Here is a 23,341-nt window from a genome sequence, read left to right on the forward strand (position 1 = left end):
GGGTGTGTTTCTCTGCTCCCTGGTGTCTGCCGGGCTCGGACCTGCCCCGGGGGTCGCTGGGCTCCGGCCCCGACACGCGCGGTCCGGATCAGGGGCGCACGGCCACGGGGCAGTTCTGGGCGGTCCCCGGGCTCCGCACCCGCCGCCCCTCCCCCTTCTCCAAACTTTCTCCCAACTTCCCGACCTGCTCAGCTCGACGCCCCGCTCCGCTTCCCTCATGAATTATTCAGCAGCGCGCGCTCCAATCAGCACGCCCCGGCCCCCTCGCCTAGCCCGGGCTGGGGGGTAACTCCCCCCGCTCCCCGCGCGCCCCTCCCTCCCCGGCCAGGCGCCGCCCGGCCCAGCCCCAGCCTGCTCGGCCCCGCGCCGCAGTCCCCTCCCTCCCGCTCCCGTCCCCGCTCCGCTCCCACCCTCCCCGCCGGCGCGGAGCGCACTCGGCCCGGCGGCGCGAGCAGCGCCACTCCAGGGAGGGGGGGAGACCGCGAGCGGCCGGCCCACCCCCAGCCACCGGGGGGGGGGAGGGACCCCGAGGCCCCGGAGGGACCCCGACTCCAGCCACGTCTTGCTCTGCTCGCGCCCGGCGCGGCCGCTGCCAGGACGCCCCCCGCCCTCCCGTCTGCGCGCGCGGCTGGGACGCGGGGCCACACCTGGGCGCCGCCACCGGGTGCCCGGCGCGCCCGCATGGGCCAGCGCTAAGGGCCCCGACCGAGTTCAGCGCGGGGAGTCGACGTCCACCCGCTCGGGGGGGGGTTTAGACCTGGGGGGGCTAGCGCCCCCCAAACTCGGATCGGATCCAACCAGAGTGAGGCGGCGCCATGGAGCTCCGGGCTCTGCTCTGCTGGGCTTCGCTTGTAGCCGCTTTAGAAGGTGAGTTTCCTTGGAGTCACCCCGCCACTTCTGGGGCCCCCCGAAGATGGGCCTCGGGGTGGAAGGGCCGACATCTGTCTCCCCCAAACCCGGCACCCCAACAGCGAACACTCTGGACCAATAGTGCTAGCCCCGGAGGGGGGCGGGGAGGAGGCGGCCCAGCGGGGAGTGGAGTTTTCTTTTGTTTGGGAAAGCGATGGAGGCGAGCTCCGTCCCGGGACATGCCCCGGTCCCGGCTCCCCACACTCTTACTCCTGACTCCAGACGCCCTTGGCAGCCTTTCCTTTTCTCTCTGCTCCAATCTTCAAAACTCTCTCCAAAGTTTCTGTCCCTCCTCCCACCTCTGCCAAACAGGAGGAAACATTTCTGGAAGAACAAGAAGACAAGGCAGAACTTTGTGCTAGGCCATAAAACTACCCCCGCCCCCCCATTCCGGAGCATTCACACCTTGACCCTACAATTCCACACACCACCGTGGGGATGGCCACCTTCCACACTCACACTCCAAACCTCCAAATCTCTCCCAAAGCCACGGCCCCTGCGCCAGGGAGGCCCCTTCCCTGGTTTCCCCAAGCTGCACCCCAGCCCTTTAAATGCTGTCTAGACCCTGCCCCAATCCCACCAGAGTCCTTTCCTCTAACCCTAGGCCGGCAGAAACTGACCTACACAGCCCTCGTGTCCCCTGAACTCAGCTTAACTACTGTCTACTTGTCTCTCTTAAACGTCTATTTTTTCTGCATCCCTCCCCCCCCGCCGCCAAAATGTTACTTTATCCATGAGTCTCTGCCCTCCCCCCAACCCCTAGAGGGGGAGCCAAGAGCCCTATAAACCCTCCTCCCGTGGCCCTAATCTCCTTTCAATGAGCTGCCTCCTTCCCCTCCTTCACTGCCTGGAATCAAAGGGGTCTCTGGGGAGTGGGCCATGGGGGGCTACTGAGGAGGAGGAATCAAAGGCAGTTAGAAACCCCTCTCCCCCAGGCTGGGCAGTGCTGCTCTGGGCTGGGGATCAAAGGCTGGGTGTGGGGGAAGAGGAGAGACTTGCTGGGCTCGGGGAAAGATGGGGAAAGAACTGTGGGAGAGAGAGGGGAAGGTAAAGCAGGGAGAAAACCCGTCGGGGTGACGTGTGGTGAGAGGGAAAGAAAGATGCAAAGAGGAACAGGGAGTAACTTCTAATTTCTGTTACCTAAGTGCTTTCCGAGCCCGAGGCCCATGCTGAGTGCTTTATGTTTTCACGGTTCCAACAACCCTGTGGGTGGGATGTATTGTTGCTCCCATTTTACAGATGAGGAGACTGAGACAAGAGTTCAGTCTTTTATCCAAGGCTCTGTGCCCCAGGGATGGTGAAAGGTGGGAGACAGAAAGCAGAGTGACAATCAGAAAGAGAAATGGAGGTGGACGGAGAGCGGGAGAGAGAGGTGAGAGGCAAAAGAAGTGACAGATCAAAGAGAGAGGGAGGTCGGCAAGACGGAGAGAGGGTGAGAGAAAGTGAGCCGCTCAGAGCGCCCGGGACAGCCTGAAACAGAGACAGTGTGTAAATTGGAGACAGGAAAACACTATCCAGTCTGGAACAATGGAGGGTGGAGACGGCAGCCTCTATCCACCCCCTTCCCAGAACCCGGGCATCCTGTCCCCAGCGTGCTGGGCTGTCTCCCGCCATCCATGGGGGCCCAGGCCTCACCCTCAGCTGCCTGGCTGGGGTCCCGCCTGACCCCTTGCCCTCCATGGACATCACCTGGTCCCTGGGAGGAGGCTGCCCCACCCACCTGCCTTCCCTTCTCTCCTGCAGCTCCCACCAGGGAGGGGGACCCTGGTCCCAGGTGTGCTGCTGGCTCCCCTGGGGGCCCCCTCTCGGCTCCTCCCAGGGCAGGCCTGCAGCACCCCACCCACACATCTCCGAGGGGATTCCCCTGCCCTCCCTCCACCCTCCTCAGCCGGGGGTGGGTGGGGGGGCGGCGGGGTACTGTGCAATTTCTCCTAATCCCCACCTTCCGCCAGAGCCCCGCCCCTCCCCTCCCCAGAGAGAGACCAGAGCAGAGCCAGGTGTGCTCACCCCCCCATACACACACTCCTAAAATCTCCTCCCCTTTTCCTTCCCATAACCAAATCCAGATGTGAGGCCTCTGCAGACAGGGGCCAAGGGCAGGAACCCAAGCATCCTGGCCTCCAGCACTTCCCCCTCCGAGGGCAGCTAGCCGGTGGGGAGGGAGTGGGGGGTCAGGGCTGGGCCTCAGGAGGTCAGCACCACCTTCAAGGATCTGAAGGGCTGGGGTGTTTGGTCTGAAGGGGGCTGGGGACTTGGAAGAGGAGCAGAGTTGCGGGGATGGAGGCAGCACCTCCTTTGGATTTGGGAACGGACTGCAGAGGCTGAGGCAGGCCCTGGCGGGAGGGGTGTCCCTGTACCCCACCTCGGGGTCAGGGTCAGGTCTGGGCTCTAGTTTAGCCCTTTCTGAGCTGTTTGCCTTTTTCCCCTTTCAGCATCTGTGTCTCCCCTTCTCCTCTGGGGCACAGCAGTTCACAGAGGCCTAGATCTGGGAGTCCCGAGGGTCAGCTCCGTGCCTGTCAGCTGTCAGGGGCGGGGCTGGCACTCGGAAAAGAGGCTGGAAATCTGGGCTTGCTGGGGGGGCAGAGGGCAGGGCTTGCTCCCCTCCTCGGCCTGTCTGTCTGTCTCAGCTCCCAGGGATCTGGGCTTCCTGGTGTCTCTCCCAAGCGCTGACTGACTCTGTCTGTCTGTCTGTCTTAGAGACCCTACTGAACACAAAATTGGAAACTGCCGATCTGAAGTGGGTGACATTCCCTCAGGTGGAGGGACAGGTAAGAGCTGGGGCTTGGAGGGAAACCAAGGGAGGGGGGCCACCTGTGCTCCTGCTTCCCAGGCCACACACACACACACACACACACACACACACACACACACCCCACACACCACACACACCACACACACACACACACACACACACACACCCCACACACCACACACACCACACACACACACACACACACACACCCCACACACCACACACACCACACACACACACACACACACACACACAGAGCCATCGCAGCAGCCGAAGCAGGTATCCTCTGAGCCCTTGCTCTCCGGGGGTCCCCCCAGCCCCTCGTGGCGTTATGGCACTGACCTTCACCCACCCGCTTAGCAGCCCCCAGGCTGACCACCCTTCTCCCCGCAGTGGGAGGAGCTGAGCGGCCTAGATGAGGAGCAGCACAGCGTTCGGACCTACGAGGTGTGTGACGTGCAGCGAGCCCCGGGCCTGGCCCACTGGCTGCGCACGGGCTGGGTGCCCCGCCGGGGCGCCGTGCACGTGTACGCCACGCTGCGCTTCACCATGCTGGAGTGCCTCTCCCTGCCGCGGGCTGGCCGCTCCTGCAAGGAGACCTTCACCGTCTTCTACTTCGAGAGCGACGCGGACACGGCCACGGCCCACACGCCAGCCTGGATGGAGAACCCCTACATCAAGGTACCTAGGTGCCCCAGGCCAAGGTGGGGTCCGGGGCCGGCCTATGGTCTAGAGGTGCTGGGGGCTAGAAGCAGGAGGCCCGGGTCTGAGGAGGGAACAGGGTGGTCTGCTAGGTGGAACAGCCGCTCTACTCCATGTGCCGGGGCCCCCCTACACTTCCTCTCTCTGAGTACACTTCGCCCCTTTACAGCCCCCTGCCTCTGCACCAGCTGATGCCTCACCCTGGAATGCCTTCTCTGCCTTTCCCACCCAACTCCTCGTCTTGTAACTTCCAGCTCCGAGGTGCCCCCTGGGACGCCTTTGCTGATGTGCCCTGCCCTGGAGTCCCGCCTGCCGTAGCACTCATCATACTTTTAATTTATCATTAGCTTATCAGCGTTTCCTTCATTTCTATTTCCTTGGCGTGGAGTCCAGGGCCTGGCACAGAGTAGATGTTGATAAGTGTCTGTAGGATGAGTGAATGCGCAGAAAGGGGGTGCAGGACAGAGGCTGGATGCATCACAGGAGCTCGGCGGGTGTTAATGGACAATGTTGGGGCCTGCAGGAAAGCGTACGTTGGGAAAGGTGGAGAGAAGGTTCTGGAACAGGAGCCAGGCAGGTCAGGGAGAGGGTGAGCTGGGAAGAAGACAGTCCAGCGGGGTCCTGGGGAAGTGGAGGACAGCGGCAGTGAGTCTCTTCCCCGACCTGGCAGGTGGACACAGTGGCTGCTGAGCACCTGACCCGGAAGCGCCCCGGGGCCGAGGCCACCGGGAAGGTGAACATCAAGACGCTGCGTCTGGGCCCGCTCACCAAGGCCGGCTTCTATCTGGCCTTCCAGGACCAGGGCGCCTGCATGGCCCTGCTGTCCCTGCACCTCTTCTATAAAAAGTGCGCCCAGCTGACCGTGAACCTCACCCGCTTCCCGGAGACCGTGCCTCGTGAGCTGGTGGTGCCCGTGGCGGGGAGCTGCGTGGCCGATGCCGTGCCCGCCCCCGGCCCCAGCCCAAGCCTCTACTGCCGGGAAGATGGCCAGTGGGCTGAGCAGCCGGTCACGGGCTGCAGCTGCGCTCCAGGGTTTGAGGCCGCCGAGGGGAATACCAGGTGCCGAGGTGAGGACCAGCACTTCCCCCACAAAGCTTGCCCATCTCTGCGGGAGGCGCTGGCTGGTACCCTGCTCTTGGACCCACTTCTTAAATTTCCATTTTTAAAAGTTCTTTATTCTCCTGGGCACTAAGTTACTGGAGGGCGTGTTTTCAGAGCCCCCAGCACAGTTCTGAGCTCTCCATCATTTCCACACTCATCCTTCTAACTATGTCCAATTCCTTCCTGGGCTGTGGGACCGTCCTCAGGGCTGGGGGACCTTACTGGACTCAGAGGACAAAGGCTTCATGGTCTATAGTCTTGTTCATTATGGTTTCGTCTAATTTACTGATATTGGATTCTCACGTAGCCTTTTCTCCAGAGCAGAGTTTCTTAACCTGGGGTTCGTAGATAGAATGTAGGGGATCTGTGAACTTTGGTGGAAGGGAAGAAAAATGACCATTTCTTTGCACTCATCTTTACCTGAAATTGGCCACTCCTCTTACGGAGTGTCAGCCACAGCCCAGCGGTCGGAGCAGGACCTGAGACTTGGGCCCCATTCAAATCCGAGGTGTTTTCACAGCCCATTAGAGATGACGCAAGAATGGCAAAATGTTGTTTTTCGCTCATCGTGACTTCAGTATTTCCTTGCCTGTCAGCCTTGCCGCTGTATCTTGTTAGTAGAGAAACACACACATTGCTGTGTTGCAAACTTTCTTCATGTTTTGATCACTGTATTTTCAGTTATTTGGTTTTCTTGGTAATCTGTGTATTTTGTGGTGTGCATTTAAAATCATTCTTCTGAGCAGGGGTCTGGGTTTCACCAGGCTGCCATGGAGTGGCCGGGGGTACACGTCAGGGTTCAGACCCCTGGTCTGGAGGGAGGTCTTCTCCTCTTAGAGGCGAGGTTTCTGAGCTCCTCCCTCCCTGCTTTCCCTTTTGCACCTCATGCAACTTTAATAGCTGCCGAATGTCCTTTTTTTGGTCCCCATCCCCCGCCCCCCCCCCCCACTGCTGAATGTCTCTGATGCAAGTTTCTGATGGACGCTTTCTCGCAGCCTGTGCTCAGGGCACCTTCAAGCCCCTGTCTGGGGAGGGGTCCTGCCAGCCGTGCCCAGCCAACAGCCACTCCAACACCATTGGCTCACCCGTCTGCCAGTGTCGTATCGGGTACTTCCGGGCCCGCACAGACCCCCGAGGTGCACCCTGTACCAGTAAGTGGCCAGTGACCCCTGGGGTGGACCCCCGACCCCAGTCCCATCCTCCCACACCTTCCTCCTCTTGACCCTGGCCTGGTGCCTGGCCAAGACAAGACGTCAGTGTGGCTGCCTGCCCGTCCCCTGCCCGTCCCCTGCCCGTCTGCTCAGCCTCTGCCTGACGTCCTGGTCTCCTGCAGCCCCTCCGTCCGCCCCGAGAAGCGTGGTTCCCCGCCTGAACGGCTCCTCCCTGCGCCTGGAATGGAGCGCCCCCCTCGAGTCGGGAGGCCGAGAGGACCTCACCTACGCGCTCCGGTGCCGGGAGTGCCGCCCCGGCGGCTCCTGCACGCCCTGCGGGGGAGACCTGACCTTCGACCCCGGCCCCCGGGACCTGGTGGAGCCCTGGGTGGCCATTCGTGGGTTGCGTCCTGACTTCACCTATACCTTCGAGGTCACCGCCGTGAACGGGGTGTCCTCCTTAGCCAGCGGGCCAGTTCCATTTGAGGCTGTGAATGTCACCACTGACCGTGAGGGTGAGACTGGGGGCTGGGGGCAGAGGGCAGCCTGTGGTCGGATGGGAGAGGCGTTGGTGGGAAAGGCTCGCGAGGGATATGGACAGTCTAAAGGCCTGAGGGGGAAAAGGCAGCAGCTGGGGAGTGGGGTCCCCAGGAAATATAGCGGGTCAAGGCCTTTGGGGCAAGAGGCAGAAAGAGAATTAAAAGGATGCAAAGGTGGACTGGAGAGTTCAGGGCAGGGCAGAGAGAGCCAGAAGGAATTCCGGAAACAGCTCGGGGACCGAGACAAGTGTGGCCAGTAGAGGAGGAGCTGGGAAAGATGAGAGACCTGCCACGATCAAGGGCCCCAAGGTGTCTGTCTCTCGCAGTGCCGCCCCCAGTGTCCGACATCAGGGTGACTCGGTCATCACCCAGCAGCTTGAGCCTGGCATGGGCTGTTCCCCGGGCACCCAGCGGGGCAGTGCTGGACTACGAGGTCAAGTACCACGAGAAGGTGAGACCAGGCCCTGCCCCAGGGGTGGGGGTGGGCAGCGCGACCCGCTTCAGGGACCAGGACGCCTGAATTGCAGCCATCTGCCACATACTAGCTAAGTGACCTTGTGTCAACCCCTTGGCCTCTCTGAGCTTAATATCCTCATTGTAAAATGCTTAAGATAGGACTTCCCTGGCGGTCCAGTGGTTAAGACTCTGTGCTTCCACTGCAGGGGGCATGGGTTCAATCCCTGGTCGGGGAACTAAGATCCCGCAAGCCACGCGGCGAGGCCCCCCCACCCCCCAAAAATGCTTAGGATAATGGAATCTATCCCACAGAAGCGCTACAAGGATTAAATGATATAATTAATGCAAAGCACAAGGCACAGTGCATACATAAGTGAGCACAAAGGCCGCACCTGCCACTCAACAGGACAGAGATGCTAGGGATGGAGGACCAGGGCAGGGGAGGCAGAAAGAGCAGTGGAATCTGGGGGTCCTGGCTCACGGCCAGTCCCCTCTCCTGAACAGGGCGCAGAGGGCCCCAGCAGCGTGCGGTTCCTGAAGACATCGGAGAACCGGGCAGAGCTGCGGGGACTGAAGCGGGGAGCCAGCTACCTGGTCCAGGTGCGGGCGCGCTCCGAGGCTGGCTACGGGCCCTTCGGCCAGGAGCACCACAGCCAGACCCAGCTGGATGGTGAGCCCGGGGGGCAGGATGCGAGTGGGGTTGGCTGTCCCCCACCAGGCGGGAGGCCTTGGCTCTGCCCTCAGGACCCCCAAAGCCACAGCCCCATGCTTCTCTTTCTCTCAACCACGAGGCATTTTGGCCTGGGGATAAGATGTAGAAACCAAAACCAACAGCTGGGTGTGAAGGCCAGCTCAGTGGCTCTCCAGCTATGTGACCTTTAGCAAAAACTTGACCCCTGAGCCCCAGCTCTCTCATCCAAAAAAATGGAAATATGAGGTCTCTCTCACAGGGATCCAAGGATTAACTGAGGTGACACTTTGATAGTTTTTGTATGCTGGCCCAATGGTTTTCTAAACCTTTTAATTTTTTTTAACAATTTTATTGAGATATGACTCACACACCATGATTCACCCATTTAAAATGTATAATTCATTGACTTGTAATATATTCACGGAGTTGTGCAACCATCACTGCAATTAATTTTAGAACATTTCAGCACCTCAAAAAGAGATGCTTATAACTCTTCCATTACCTCCCAGCCCCTGGCAAACACTAGTCTACTTTTTGCAGTCTACTAGTCTACAAATGCAGTCATACAATACGGTCTTTTGTGACTGGCTTCTTCTTTTACATGGCATAATGTTTTCAAGGTTCATCCGTGTTGTAGAACATATCAGGACTTCATTCCGTCTCGTGGCTGAAAAATACTCCATTGAATGGCTGTGGCATATTTTATTTATCCATTCATCCGTTGATGGACATTTGGGTTATTTCCACGTTTTGGCTACGAACCTTTTCATTTTTAGCCTTTGGAACCTTCTGTTCAAGTGGGACTTTTTTTGTGGTTGCCAGTATTTATAACAGCACAAAATCAAACCCACCAAGGCTGGGAAACTTCTTTGCTTGCCCTGAGGGACTTGGGTGGAGCCCACGGGCCCGCCGGGTCCCCCTGATCACCAGTTCTTCTCCAGAGAGCGAGAGCTGGCGGGAGCAGCTGGCCCTGATTGCTGGCACGGCGGTCGTGGGCGTGGTGCTGGTCCTCGTGGTCATCGTCATCGCTGTTCTCTGCCTCAGGTGAGGGCTCTGGGCACCTGGAGGCCCCCGCGAAGCCCCGTGTAGCTGGCCACCCGCCCTCTTGCTCCAGGGCAAGCCTCCCCCGGTGCCCCGGGAGCCTATTTTCACCTGGAATCTTCTCTGATTCCCATCCTTCCCCTCTGGGAACATCGAGACGTGTGACTCAGTTTACCTCTTCTTTCCCATCGGCTACAGGAAGCAGAGCAACGGGAGAGAAGCTGAATACTCAGACAAACACGGACAGTATCTCATTGGGCACGGTGGGTAGGCCCATCCTGGAGGAGATAGGGCTGGGGCGAGAGCTGTGAGCCAGGGACCAGGGCATCTGAATGCAGTGGTGGCTAACGAGCCCCGCGTGATTCCTCAGGTACTAAGGTCTACATTGACCCTTTCACTTACGAAGACCCTAATGAGGCTGTGAGGGAATTTGCAAAAGAGATCGATGTCTCCTATGTCAAGATTGAGGAGGTGATCGGCGCAGGTGAGAGGAAGACGCCTGGGTGCCCGGGGCGGGGCGGTGGGGGGAGGGACTGCAGGGCCGGACCTGGGGGCGGGGCGGGGGCGGGTTCGGGTGGGGGAGGAGAGCTGACCCTCGGCCTCCTTCCTGAAGGCGAGTTTGGGGAGGTGTGCCGGGGGCGGCTGAAGGCCCCCGGGAAGAAGGAGAGCTGCGTGGCCATCAAGACCCTGAAGGGCGGCTACACGGAGCGGCAGCGGCGGGAGTTCCTGAGCGAGGCCTCCATCATGGGCCAGTTCGAGCACCCCAACATCATCCGCCTGGAGGGCGTGGTCACCAACAGCGTGCCCGTCATGATTCTCACCGAGTTCATGGAGAACGGCGCCCTGGACTCCTTCCTGAGGGTGAGACCCCCTGCTCCCAGCTTTCCGCACCCACCCTGTGCTCCCGCAGTGCAGCCAAGGAGCTCAGAACCCGGGACAGACGGTGGGTCCCGCGTCCCTGCCCCTCTACCCTTCATTCTCCACCAGGGAAGGTTGAGTCCTGGGATTGGTCTCCCTGTGGGGCCGGCTGACCCTGGGATATGGAGGGGTTGTCATCTGTCCTCGTGACAAATATTTACTGAGCGCCTCGTTGTGTACCATCCACTGTACTGGGCCTCGGGAGATAGAGCCGTGAACATCTCTGCTCTTGGAGAGCTGGTGGCGTAATGGGGGAGACTGAAGATTAACAAGTACAAACAAGGTTTTACAAAAAGTAAACAAGATTTCAGATGTGAAAAAAATTAAACAGGATCATAGAAATGAGAGAGAAGAGCTCATTTTTGCTACCTTAACAAAATTGTATGAAATTTTGTTATTTTTTAAACTTTACTATGCATGTTCTGTAAAAAACGAAAACTTTTTTTTTTGGCCGCTCCACGCGGCATGCGGAATTTCCCTGAATGGGGATCGAAGCCGCTTCCCTTGCAGTGGAAATGCAGCATCTTAACCATTAGACCACCAGGGAAGCCCCCAGAACGTTTTCCTACATAGCAAAGTAACATTGCGTTTAACAGAATTACAACAATTCCTTGGTATCACCTAATGCCCACTTGATACTCATATTTCTCTAGTTGTCCCCCAAATGTCCCAGCATCCAGTTCAGGATCAAGCATTGCACTTGTGGTTATTGTTTTGAGCCTTTTCTACATCCAGGACAGTCCCTTGTTGGGGTTCTGATACACTGAAGGGCTGGGCCACTTGTCCACTTGAATGTCTTATCTTCTGGATTTATCGGATTCTTCCTTGTGGGGTCATCTAACTTGTTTCTCTGTGTTTCCTGTAAGGGAAGCAATGTCTAATGTTGTGATAAGTTCAAAATTAAACGTCTGTGGCCAGCCCACTTCAGGGGGAGCTGTGTACTTCCCGTGGCACCGCACCAGGAGACACAGGCTACCCGGCTCCCAGCACGAGGGATGCTGAGGCAGACCCTGGAGCAGTGCCAGGATGGCCTGACCCTCCCTTGTGGATACGGGAGTCTGTTCCATTGTCCGGTTGCAGGAAAGGGAAGGGGGTCTATCTTAGAAGAGATGACGTTTGGGTAGATGAGAAAGCCAGCCATGAGAAGGTGGGGGGGAAGCGTGTCGGGGGCAGAGAGTAGCGACCCAGGGTGGGCGGGATCCCAGCCTGTTGAAGAAGCAGAAAGGCCGGTGAAGCTGAACCAGGTCAGCAGAGGAGTGATAGTAGATCACGTTGTGGTTGGCGGCTGGGCCTCGTGACCTTAGAAATTTGGATGTGATGAGAAGTCTGAGGGGAAGCTTTTCAGCAGGAGAGGGGGGTGATTTAAGGAGATCCCTCCGACGGATGCTGGGGGATAGGAGCCGATGAGACGACTGGCATCATTCAGGCCATGGGGGCTGCAGTGAATGCGCAGAAGTGGTTGGTTTGGGGTGCGTTTTGGAGGCAAAGCCGGCAGAACTTGCTGATGGATTGTAAGCCTTGGATGCGGGAGACTCCAAGGTCCCTACGCTGAGCGTCTGGAAGTGAGTCCACCAACTGAGATGCGAAGGATGGGGTGGGTGCAGGCTTGGAGGATGGATTCAGAATTCGGTTTCTGAACTCTGTGTTGCTGGCCCTGGAGGGCTGCCGAGGGTCCCCTGCGTGCTAGCTGTACCCAGAAGATGGGCTGAGTTAACTGTCTGTGACTGGTTGGTTTACCTGGTGAGAGCCAACTCTATAAAGCTCAAGGTCGGGCTTTAGACCTTGGTTTTGGTGCTGTGGTCACTGATCACACCCGATTCCTCACTGTTCTCTTGCATCCTGCATACAGTTGGTCCAAGAGGGCTGAGCGAGACTGTGGCAGGATCAGCACCAACGCACGCATCTCCACGTGTAGAAGGGTAGCTTCAGAGCACACTCGTAACTGTCAGCGCTCTGTTGCTGTCAAATAAAGAGAACGTAGATCAAAAGCATTTGTTGAGCATTTCCTGGATGTAAAGCACTGTACTAGGTTAAATGGAAGAAAATCTTAAAATATCTCCTTATAATCTAATTACGAGAGACTGAAAGCGAATATTTGAAAGCAGGACAATTATAAGCATTGTGTCACGATACCGTAGTAAGAACTGAGAGAACTCAGGGTAAAAGAAAGGAGGGAGGGACTTCCCTGGCGGTCCAGTGGTTAAGACTCCGCACTCCCAATGCAGGGGGCCTGGGTTCGATCCCTGGTCTGGTCGGGGAACTAAGATCCCGCATGCACAACCAAAAAATAAAATAAAATAAACCGTCTATAGATTTCAAATAATAAAATTTAAAAATAATAAAATAAATAAAAATAAAGAAATTTATTTTTTTTTTTAAAAAAGAAAGGGGGCGGTTTACCTGGGATGTCAGCAGGCCTGTCCTACATGTGGGTCTGTGAGTTGGGTCTGGGAGGGACAAATACTGTTTAGAACATGGAAGGAAGGGGGAGCGGTGGGTGAGCTGTCCTAACGATGCCCCCGCCATGTCCATCTCCAGCTGAACGACGGCCAGTTCACCGTCATCCAGCTCGTGGGCATGTTACGGGGCATCGCTTCGGGCATGCGGTACCTTGCTGAGATGAGCTACGTCCACCGAGACCTGGCTGCCCGCAACATCCTGGTCAACAGCAACCTCGTCTGCAAGGTTTCAGACTTTGGCCTCTCCCGATTCCTGGAGGAGAACTCTTCTGATCCCACCTACACGAGCTCTCTGGTGAGGCTGGGGCACAGGCATATGAACTAGGTTCTTAGGGCCAGGAGAGCAGGGCAGGTTGGAAAGTTGGGAGGCTGAGGGATTGACAGCTGTGGTCCAAGAAGGATGTAAGAGTAGACCTTGTGGGGGCAGGGGGGTCAACTTAAGGAACCTGGCTACCAGGTGTCCAGGAAAAGAACAGAATTGGGGAGCTGGGTGTTTGGGTCCCAGAAAAAAAGGAGGCCTGAGCTGGGGGAAACGCAAAGGTGGGGGGCAGAATGCCTGAGTCCTGTGATCCCTCAGCTCACCTTTTCCTCCCCCATCTTTAGGGAGGAAAGATTCCCATCCGATGGACAGCCCCTGAGGCCATTGCGTTCCGGAAGTTCACATCTGCCAGTGATGCCTGGAGCTATGGGATTGTGATGTGGGAGGTCATGTCATTTGGGGAACGGCCATACTGGGATATGAGCAATCAGGATGTAAGTGTCCTACCAAGCTTTCCTGGAACGTCCTCTCTCTTGGGATATGGCGGTGGGGGGGGGTGGTTCTCAGAGAGCTCATCACTGCTTGGTCCTTGAGGTGGTGAGGGTGGCACTGTGACGAGCTGATCTCTGTATCCAAGAGTTTGATACAGTCTATCTGGTCACAGAAGGACACAGTGATGGAGGGCAGCCTTGGGAAGTTACATGTCTGGATCATAGCTCAAGACCTTCTGGGACGTTGAGCCACAGCCAGTGGCCTCGGCCCTGGCCAGGAGCACCCCCCAGATTTGCCCTTCTGGGGGGGCTGTAGCAGCCATCCCAGCGTCTGTTAAGTCGCCATTTCCCTGGGGTCCTTTGGCAGCCTCGTTTTCCCTGACGTCCTTACCCAGTGCTTCTACCTGTCATTCCAGGTGATCAATGCCATTGAACAGGACTACCGGTTGCCCCCGCCCCCAGACTGCCCCACCTCCCTGCATCAGCTTATGCTGGACTGTTGGCAGAAAGACCGGAATGCACGGCCCCGCTTCCCCCAGGTGGTCAGTGCCCTCGACAAGATGATCCGGAACCCTGCCAGCCTCAAAATCGTGGCCCGCGAGAATGGCGGGTGAGGACCCCAGAGGATGGGCCCTCTTTCCTGCACTCTGCCATCCCCTGAGAACCTCGCTTCCCCCCGAGAAGTATCCGTCCCTTTGGTGGTATGTGGGATGGTCCCTGTCCACCTCTCCAGGGCTGGGCTCTACGTCCCCACCCTGACACAGGCTGGTTCTCAGTGTGTCCTCCCCATCCTTGCCTCCCAGGGCCTCGCACCCCCTCCTGGATCAGCGGCAGCCTCACTACTCAGCTTTTGGCTCTGTGGGTGAGTGGCTTCGAGCCATCAAGATGGGAAGATACGAAGAAAGTTTTGCAGCCGCTGGGTTTGGCTCCTTCGAGCTGGTCAGCCAGATCTCCACTGAGTAAGTCGTGGCAGGAGATGGAGGTGGGGGGGGCGGGTGAGGGCCAAGCAGCCAGGAGGGGTGGTGCCTGGGGACCAGAATCAGGCCCACAGTTTCAGCAGGGGCCTTTGGGGTCAACTCCTAGTGCCAACTCTGTTTTCTAAAGCCCCTCCCCTGCCAAAGCAGTAACAGCTGCAGGGGCTGAAAGCCCCAGGATTCTTCCCGGTCAGCTGTGCCCGCCTCACCCCCTTGCACCATCTCAGCCCTGGGCCATCTCGCTCCCACCTCGCAATCTGTATCTATCTTTGTGCATCTATCTACATTCCAGACCCTGCTCTCACATTAACGACGTGTCAACTCTGGATGTTTTCCCACCCATAAAAGGAGAAGGTTGGACTAGGTTTTGGAGATCCTTTCCAGCTTTAATGTTAAATGGTTTTATGATTCCAACACCTCCCAAATACTGGTTTTCCCTAGCTGGCCTCTCCCTGGTCCTCCTTTCTGCCTTTCCATTCTCTCCCAATGACTCTTCTTGCCCCAGGTTTGAATCACAGAAATAGAAGGAATATAAATCCAGACACAAAGGGTCCAGGAGGCCCTCCCTCTCCCTGGGAGGCAGATCCCGGGCCAGTCTGCCCCACCAGATCTGGGCACCTCCTCCCTGACTTGCTCCAGCCTCGCCTTGACACGGGTTCCCTGACACGGATTCTTGCTCTCCGTTTCTCACCTCTTCTTTTTTCCTTATCTCCGTCTCCCCGCATCAGGATGGGGCTGGGAGCAGTTTGTTTTTGTCCTCTCCCGCCCCTTCCTCTCCACACACCCAGCTCTTTTTCTCTCTCTCTCTCTCTCTCTGTCTCTCAGCCCGCCCCACCTCCTGCTTCTCGACCCCCGCGGGTACCTAGCCCCGCCCCTTACTGCGGCTGCGCAGAACTGTGGAGGCTCTTAAATCCTCCGGAAACTGACTGGCAACTATTGACGTCAGCCCCCTTCCCCGTCGGCCATTCTGATTGGCGGACAATCCCGAGGCGAGGATGGGGTTTCGGTAGGAGAGCCGCCCCGGGAAACCAGTGGCCTCACCTAGCTGTTCATTCTTCCCCAGGGACCTGCTCCGAATCGGAGTCACTCTGGCGGGACATCAGAAAAAAATCCTGGCCAGTGTCCAGCACATGAAGTCCCAGGCCAAGCCAGGAGCCTCAGGAGGGTCGGGAGCACCAGCGCCCCAGTACTGACCTGCGCCTCCTCGCCTGGCCCCCCAGCTCTGGAGCGGCAGGGACTCCCACGCTGGGGACACCGCTCCCCTTATTCCTGGGGCAGAATCGGGTGGGGACCCAAGAGGCTCCCATCCCCGGGCCCCACTGGATTGCACTTTGAACCCATGGGGGCGGGGAGCTGGCCATTTGGAGAGACGGGATTTGGGGATTCTGCCGTATGGGAGTGTAGAAATCAGACGCTCCCCAAGCGGGGAACCCCAAACTGAGGGTGTGGGAGCCCTTCCCTCGGGATTGGGTCTGACCAGAGGAAAAGAAGTGCCCGGAATCTGCCAACATCCCGGGGGTGGTTGGGCACAATCCCCACGGCCTCCTTCTGATCCCCAATTAGGGCCCCCAGGTGCCCCTCCTCACCTTGAAGGGCAGCGGCCCCGCAGACCAAAGAGAAGGGGGGACTAGCCTGCGAGTCGTGAGGCAGGAAGGGGCGTCATAGCCCAGTGACAAAGTCATTGGACTTGGATGTCCCAACCTTGCTGCTGTCTCCACCGAATTCGGTTTTCCCTTGTAAATGCCCCTCCCCCATCTGCTGCCTTCATATTGAAGGTTTTTGAGTTTTATTTTTTGTTTTCGGTTTTATTTTTCCTTCCCTTTTTTTTTTTTTTTTTTTTTTTTTACCGTCCTTGTCGTAACTTTTTGTGTTAGAGGGGACCTGTTTATCGCCTCCTTTGCCCAAGTTGAAACAGGGACCCATCGTTGTGTCTGTTTCCAGAACAGTGCCTTGGTCACGCCACAACCCCAGACATTTCCCTGCCCCCCCAAGTACCCCTAAGCTGTGTCCATGAGGAGGTGTGGGGGGCAGTGGTGGTAGAAACAAGAGACAGACACTGGTGCTTGGAGGGGTTCTTAAATTATATTTAAAACAATTGTTTTGTATAAATAAAAGAAAATGGGAAGTGTCCTGGCTCTGGGGATGATTGGGAGTGGGGTGGGGGGACGGAATAGACTTCTGTGGACGGTGGGGACTGGTGTGAAGGAGCTTTTGAGCCAGGCTGAGAGGGGTCGGAGGTCTGGAGACGGGGCTGGGTGCTTGGTTCCCAGCCCCACGGTGTGTTTGAGGTGGTAGGGTGGGGGCAGTGGAAGATGAGTCATCGGCAGCTGCTTCTAACGGCTCCAGATGGCTCTGCCAATAGCCTGGGGCACCTCTGGGATGGGGTTGCCTTCCCTCCCCTGCCCTGGTTCCCTAGCCCTGGCAGGGGGCTTTGTGAGGCAGGGGAGGCCTTGAGCTCAGAGCCCTGCCCTACAGCCCCCTGAAGGGGGGAGGGGGGAATCTGGGGTGGAGGTCCAGTCACATGAAAGAGACAGATGTGGGCCAGATGTTGACAGCTGGGGTTGGTTTGGAGGCAATGTGGGGGGAGTGTCTGCATCGGCTGTGGAGGAGGGGCAGAGGCTGGAGTGGAGGACGTGGACCCCCCACAAGTACACACACACACACACACACACACACACACACACACACGTGTACAGACGCTGCGCTGGGTTGGGAGGACAATTCCCCCTTTCAAGATGCTGCCCAGGCAGGTTCTCCCAGCTTCTTAGGAAGGGAGGGGAAACCACCTGAGTATCTTCCCCTAACTTCTCCCTCCCAAACAGGAAGATGAGGATGGGGGTCAATCCCCCGATGTCTTTCTCAGCATCTTTGGTTTCCCAGCCTGCCCGCCCCAGGGGACACCTGCAGGGGCAGGCCTGGACCGGGTCAGGTTTGTCAAGCTGGTGCAGCCCTGCCATTTCTGCATCTCAACTGCCCCCTGTTGTCGTGTTGGGGTCAGTACAGGACCCCAAATCACAATCTCTGCCTCTCCCAGCCCAGGAAGCCTCCGGCAGTGATCCTGTCCCCGATTTCCTGCCTCTACAACTGCCTTCGGGAGTATAATACTCTGGAATCCTCTGTCCCCTCCCTCGATGACATGGCCCAGGTGTCGTACCCCTAAAAGGGGGTGGGTGGGAGACGGTCCTGCCGATGACAGCGGGGGTCTGGGGCCCCTAACTTCCGGAAGGAGGAAGTCTATCTCGAGGATGCTGGTTCAGGCCACCTCCTTCGCTGCCAACCAGACATCCAGGCTAGATAAGGAGACCTTCGCTGGGTGAGGGGAGGAACCGAGATCAAGGGGGCAGGATATAGATGAAGAACAGAGAGGCAAAGGGTCGAAGAGCAGGAGAAGGGAGCTCAGTGGGGGCAGGCATGCCGCTGGGAGCCTCGTGATGCCCAGGTTAAAGCACGGCCAGCCCAGTTCCAGAATGCCTGAGCCTTCCTGTCACAAGCTCCAGAGTGTGAGCTGCTCCCCCCAGCTAAGGGGCAGGATGGCCTGGCCAGGGGCTCCCCTCCCTTGGAGCCCTTTCCCCAACCAACTTGGGTCTTGCTTCCTTACATGAAGGTGGCTGCTGGGGTCATTTGGAGGATAAGCACAGAATAAGGATTCCTTTCTAGAATCCAGGGTCCTGCCTGTTTTGGTGTCCCCGTCCTTGGGGGTCCCACATCCTGAGCACCCCCAGTTGGCAACCTTCTTTTTCTTCTTAGAGCCCAAGCAGGATGTCCCACCCCTTCCCCCAGGACCTGCCTGGTGAGAGGCACGAGGCACAGGGGTCAGGGTGGGAGTGTTTGCACTTTGGCCTTTGGCTGAGGTGAGCTGCTCACTCCTAATAGGATGGAGCTCCAAACTCCTCCCAAGCCGGCCCTCAGGCTCCACCCTCAGTTACCATAGGAACCCCAAGGCCCTTTTGGTCACAGGCTGGCTGGTTCACCCTTTGGAAAAAGCCACATTCCCAGTCCTTAGCCTCTGCCCAGCGCCTTAGTCTCATCGTTAGAAATGTAAAACCTCAGGATCACCTTTCACTACCTGCCGGTGGGGAGCTCTGAGGCCAAGTCCGCCAAGAATGAGGATTCCTGGGGTGAAGTCTTTTCTCCTGTATCCCCGAAGCCGGAGGGCGGGTGGCCCACCCTCACGTGGCTTTGTCGAAGGGACAGACAGCCCCTCGCCTCCTCAGACCTCTGTTCCCCTCCCCTCTGGACACTCTGTGGAGCCCCCAGCCCTAGACCCTCACACCCCGTCTCCCTCCTACTTCTCCCCTCAAGACCCCCCTCACAGAGCCTTTCTCCACCAGAATCATGTACAAATTCACATCTCAAAAATAAATAATTTTATGTCTCCTTCTTCTGTGGACAACTCAGAACTGAGCGACTTTGAAGGCATGCTCTGGAGCCAAATCTGAGGAGAAAGCGAGAAAACCTTGTGTTAGAAGCAGACTCGACTTCCCGGAGCCAAAGCTGTGGACGGTGGGGCTGGTGCTCACCGGTACCTGGCAGCTTGCCTCTGGTCTGGCTCTGCATTTTCTCCCTAGAGGGCGTGGGGAACAGACACCAGCTTGAAGGTCAGCGCCCGCTCCCCATGTTTGCTCCCCTCCCAGCTGCCCCTCCTCTTCCCCTTTCCTGAAACTCACCTCCTCCTCTTCCTGGAAATGCATTCTCTGGTCACTGCTGACACTATGACCAGCACAGGCACCAGCCATCCCAACAGGGTGACCACAAAGTTGGAGGCTTCTGGGGCGTGGGGAAGAGAAATAGGGATGTGGGATAGGAAGGGGTGGCGGAGACACTCCCTTTCAGTCCTCGGCTGCCACCCTGGAGGGACTGCATCCCCTACAACCCTGGTGGCCGGTTCTCCCTCTAGGAGGCTGCTGCTCCCAGGGCTTTCAAGGCTTTGGCGCTGCCCTCCTGCTTCTGGACACACAACTCCCATGAACCTTCTAAGGGGATGTTTATCCAGTTGGTCCCCTAGAGTCCAGGGTATTATGTCGGTCACTGCTTCTCAAAGAGTAGCCCAGGCATCACTTCCATCGGTCACCTGGGAGCTTGTGAAAAATGCAGATCTCTGGGGCCCCCTCCAGACCTACTGAATCCAAATCTCTGGGGATGAGTCCCGGAATGAACAAGGTAAACAAGACACCCCTGCTCCACCCTGATCGTAGGCACGAGGATAAAGTTGGAGAACCGCTGGCCCAGAGGCTCACAGGAATTACAGTTTGGGATGGAGAATACCAAGAAAGGGTACTGGAGGCTCAGAGGGACACAAAAGAGGGGAATAACAGCAGGGTGAGGCATACAGATCACAGAAGTGGGGAGCTCAGGGTCAGAGAGAAGATTCCAGAGTGTGTGGGTAGGAGATGGGCAAAGGGACTCTGAGATCCTTGGAGGACACTCATCCGGCTAATCTGTAGGGATCATATTATATTATTATATTTCATATAGTAATATACGACATTGATACTATACTATCTATTATACATCTATAATAGATGTTATAGGTTAATATTATATATATGGGATAATTCTGCGGCCGTTGTTTGTGGGGAAGGGGCCGTGAGGATACAGTGCCTGGGATGAAGTCCTTGCCTGGCGTTTTGGTGGGTGGCACATCCTGAGGTTCCGTGCAGAGGTGGCCCCCGTAACCAAGCTCACACTCACAGGTGAAGTGGGTTCCCTGCTCCTGGCACCGGCCATCATTCTGACAGGGGTTCTGTAGGCACGGGCTGTCTGCAAGGATGGAAGGGGTTGGGAAGGGGGTTATGAGAGGACACCCACAGCCAGGGAGAGGGGCCTGGGGGCTGGGACGCCAGAGAATAAAGCAGCAGCTGACAGAGACTCGCCAGGGTCCGCTGGCCGGGTTTCCAGTCCTGGCTCTACAGCCCCCAAGCTCTGGGGAAACTGCTTACCCTCTCTGAACCCCATTTTCTTTACCTATAAAGTGGGGACGCTGTGCTTACCCCCAGGTGGTGAGTAAGGACTAAAGGAGATCCTGGGAAGCTAAGGCTGGGCAAAGGGCCCAGCATGGTGCCCGGCAGACAGCAGAGGCTCAGAGAAGGCAGTGCCTGTGCCTTTGCCCCTCCCGAAAAAGAGAGAGTGGGATCACATGCCACGAACTTCCTGACACTGATGAGATGGAGTCCCAGGCACAGGACCGGGAGGGATGCTCCTCGGCCCAGGGGCCCCTCCACCCTCAGCCTCACCCCCAGCCCGCTCCCAAGGGTATGAGGGCAGCTTGAAGCCAAGGGCCGGTCCAGGCTCACCTCGGAAGCAGCCACGAGTGAGGTTCCCCAGGGTGCAGATCTCCCCGGGGCTGCAGCTGAGGGGCTCACACAGCAGGACCCCCGAGCTGGCACAGGTGCAGCGCTGGGAGCAATCCTCGGTCACGAAGCTGTCACCCTGCTGGAGAGGGAGAAGGGGCGGGAGGTGGGGTTCTGGTTCACCTCCAGAGTCTGGCTCTCCCTGTGCACCTCTGCTCTCCCTAGGCCTCCCACTTCCAGCCCGGACCTGGTAGTAGATGCCATTGTTGGTGCAGCCGCAGTGGGCCAGGGGGAGGCTCTGGGCACCACTGTAGATGTAGCCTGGGAGGCTGGCACAGCCCTCCACACAGGGGCCCTTGCAGTCCCTGGGAGCTGCCAGGGTGGCACAGGAGGCTGGGCAGGGTGTCATACAGCTCTGATAGACGGTATTGGCTGGACACGGCAAGGCTGAGGGGACAGAGGGGACAGAGTCATAGTCAGAAGGTGGCTGCGCTGGGGCTGGCCCCCCACGTATGGGGAACGAGGTCACCCAACAGAGCACAGAGCTTGGTAGAGGCAGGGGAGCCAGAAGAGTGGACCAGCTTTACGTGTCTTTTTGTCTGTGACACCAGCGCATGAGGTGGAGCAAAGATGGGCACTGGCGAGAAGCAGCAGGACGGGGTGACGGGGTGATGGGGCTGAGGCTTCAGGTGAGGGCAGAGAAGGAGTTAGCTCGGGAGGACGTTGACGAGGGGGAAGTTCAGGGCTGGGGGAACCATGGCAGGAAGCCAAGGTGCGCGTACCGGTGGGGGTCAGAGCGGAGCAGAGGGTGGAAATGGCCGGGCGTGGGGGAGGAGGTCAGGGGCCCGCTGCTGGGGAAGGTCAGGGCCTCACCGCAGCGGGTGTGGTCCCGCCAGCCGACCGGGGCGACGCCCGCCTCCTGGCAGATGATGGCGTACCCGCTGAGGACCTGGCAACGCAGCTCCTCCTGCTCTGTGGGGTCCCGGGCGGCACACAGATCAGACACACAGTGCCTGGGGGGATGGCAGGGACAGTTGGGTGCTGTCAGAGAGGGGGAGGCAAGGAGACCCAGCCCCACAGAAGAGGCCCTGGAAGCCCCACCAGGCAGTGTGCATGTGTGTGTGTGTGTGTGTGTGTGTGTGTGTGTGTGTGTGTGAGAGAGAGAGAGAGAGAGAGAGACAAGGTACCAAGGCCACAGAGAGAACTGTGCCCAACAGAGAGCCGATCAGAGAACAGGCCCCAGGACCTGGAGAAAGGCCATTCCCACGTGTCCTGGGTCCCCGACTCACTCCAGGAAGGGTTCCGGGGCCACAGGCTGGTGACAGGCAGCAAAGGGGCCGTGGGGGTCCACCAGCACCCTACACGCCTGTGTGTGGCCAATGAGCTCCAGCTGCTCCGGGCTGCATTCTGACACGTGAAAGCCTGACGCCTCTTCTTCTTTCACTTCCTCCTCTTGTACCTCCCTGGGGCAGAGATGGTGAAGGGCCAGGTGAGGCCCACCACGGCTGTGAACTTAGGAAGAACTGGGGAGGGGATGGGAGGGGAGGGCTCGGGCACAGACCGGGATCCACAGGGCAGGTGCCCCACAGTCAGTGGGAGGGGAAAGAAACGATGGGATTAGGAGAATCAGGCCAGTCTGAGCCCTAGATCTCGGGGTTCCTCCTCTGCTGAGGATATGGGGGTGAGTGGGGTGTAAACAGATACTACAGTGTCGCTCATCGCCCCTCCACCTCCGGACCTGGGCCTCCCTCATCAGAGCCCCAGCCCTCTCACCTTGAGAAGCGGGAGAGGCCTCCCTTGGTCTTCTTCACCTCCCAACTGTTGCCAAAGACAAGGAGGTTCTGGGTGAGGGCACCGTTGGGCAGCATAAAATCATTCCTCTTGTTCTGGTCGTAGTTGCCGCACAGGCCGCGCACAAGCCTCCGGTACGTGATGGGCAGGGAGATCACTGCAGGAGGAAGGGGGCCAGAATCGAAACTCCCCACCTCGTCACTTCCCACCCCTCCTGCGTCCTCCCCTGGAGCTCGGGGGCCCCACTCCCAGGCAGGGGTCCTTTCACCACGCTCGGCCCAAGACGTGGTTTTCCTTACCCCCATCCTTGGAATGTCCCTTCGGCCCTCCGGTCCCCACGCTCAGGTACCTGCATTGTTCTTTCCATTGAAGCTGATGACCAGCTCAAAGTCTGTGATCAGATACAGGCGATGGCCTCGCATGGTGACCCGCAGCTGGTCGTTGGGCTCGTAGGGGATGGCCATCTTCTGACCGTTGACCTGGAGAAGGCAGACAGGAGCGGCACGGAGGCCTGAATCAAGGTGACCCTCTGCCGCTTTGGCCTCTGTCTCTCTGCACATCTTGGTACCTCTCAGTGTCGTCATTCCGGGTAACAAGATACTGCAGGAAGCTTTGCTACCCGGAGTGGCAAAGGCCTCCCTGAGGTCTGCTCCTGTTGCAGCCTCAGCCCCTTCCTTGCAAAGAAACTGGCAGGTGGGTGCCCTGGTACTTCTTCAGCACAGCTCCACCCTCACACTGCATGAGCTTCCCTTCTCTCTCCCACCTTGTATGTAATCCCACTGCCCTCCTCTGCCTCCCCCCAAGGAGGTGAGTGTGG

The 23,341-nt window shown here is 58.1% G+C and overlaps 2 protein-coding genes and 1 long non-coding RNA gene across 5 annotated transcripts in view; 1 reads left to right on the plus strand and 2 right to left on the minus strand.

The window, feature by feature from the left end:
- The first annotated feature begins 387 nt into the window (after positions 1–387).
- EPHB4 (EPH receptor B4) lies at positions 388–16,571 on the plus strand. 3 transcript variants are annotated; one of them, XM_036826431.1, is made up of 17 exons: positions 389–867; positions 3,607–3,677; positions 4,055–4,342; positions 5,034–5,430; positions 6,460–6,615; positions 6,798–7,130; positions 7,481–7,605; positions 8,115–8,280; positions 9,243–9,345; positions 9,541–9,605; positions 9,713–9,826; positions 9,956–10,203; positions 12,799–13,014; positions 13,323–13,472; positions 13,886–14,079; positions 14,273–14,428; positions 15,507–16,571. In XM_036826431.1, the coding sequence occupies exons 1-17, from the start codon at positions 816–818 to the stop codon at positions 15,634–15,636; spliced, it is 2,964 nt and encodes a 987-aa protein (XP_036682326.1). In that variant the 5' UTR covers positions 389–815; the 3' UTR covers positions 15,637–16,571. The 3 variants fall into 3 exon arrangements, 2 of the variants coding, with proteins under 2 accessions (XP_036682326.1, XP_036682327.1); XM_036826432.1 differs by having other exon boundaries at positions 5,160–5,430; XR_005016534.1 differs by lacking the exon at positions 15,507–16,571 and having other exon boundaries at positions 388–867; positions 13,886–14,170; positions 14,273–14,379.
- Positions 11,066–12,957, minus strand: LOC118881466. The gene is made up of 4 exons (XR_005016535.1): positions 12,871–12,957; positions 12,661–12,707; positions 11,998–12,219; positions 11,066–11,119 (listed from the first exon to the last, which is right to left on the minus strand). It is a non-coding gene; the product is annotated as an uncharacterized LOC118881466 (long non-coding RNA).
- Positions 16,572–18,795: 2,224 nt separating the features above from the next.
- ZAN (zonadhesin) overlaps positions 18,796–23,341 on the minus strand; it is a 32,045-nt gene continuing 27,499 nt past the window's right edge. The window contains exons 38-46 of the mRNA XM_036827613.1: positions 22,874–23,003; positions 22,507–22,681; positions 22,023–22,196; positions 21,607–21,746; positions 20,981–21,180; positions 20,737–20,875; positions 20,063–20,203; positions 19,111–19,210; positions 18,796–18,878 (exon numbers count right to left, since the gene is read on the minus strand). Of these exons, the coding sequence (XP_036683508.1) occupies positions 18,812–18,878; positions 19,111–19,210; positions 20,063–20,203; positions 20,737–20,875; positions 20,981–21,180; positions 21,607–21,746; positions 22,023–22,196; positions 22,507–22,681; positions 22,874–23,003 (1,266 nt within the window). The 3' untranslated portion in view covers positions 18,796–18,811. The remainder of the gene's footprint in view (positions 18,879–19,110; positions 19,211–20,062; positions 20,204–20,736; positions 20,876–20,980; positions 21,181–21,606; positions 21,747–22,022; positions 22,197–22,506; positions 22,682–22,873; positions 23,004–23,341) is intronic.

Source organism: Balaenoptera musculus, chromosome 15, assembly GCF_009873245.2.
Source record: "Balaenoptera musculus isolate JJ_BM4_2016_0621 chromosome 15, mBalMus1.pri.v3, whole genome shotgun sequence".
NCBI classification, from domain to species: Eukaryota; Metazoa; Chordata; class Mammalia; order Artiodactyla; family Balaenopteridae; genus Balaenoptera; species Balaenoptera musculus.

Coding starts and splice junctions, on each gene's coding strand:
- EPHB4 (XM_036826431.1), top strand. CDS start 816: ATGGAGCTCCGGGCTCTGCTCTGCTGGGCTTCGCTTGTAGCCGCTTTA. Junction 8,281..9,242: donor CAGCCAGACCCAGCTGGATG/GTGAGCCCGGGG, acceptor GTTCTTCTCCAG/AGAGCGAGAGCTGGCGGGAG. Junction 14,429..15,506: donor GTCAGCCAGATCTCCACTGA/GTAAGTCGTGGC, acceptor ATTCTTCCCCAG/GGACCTGCTCCGAATCGGAG.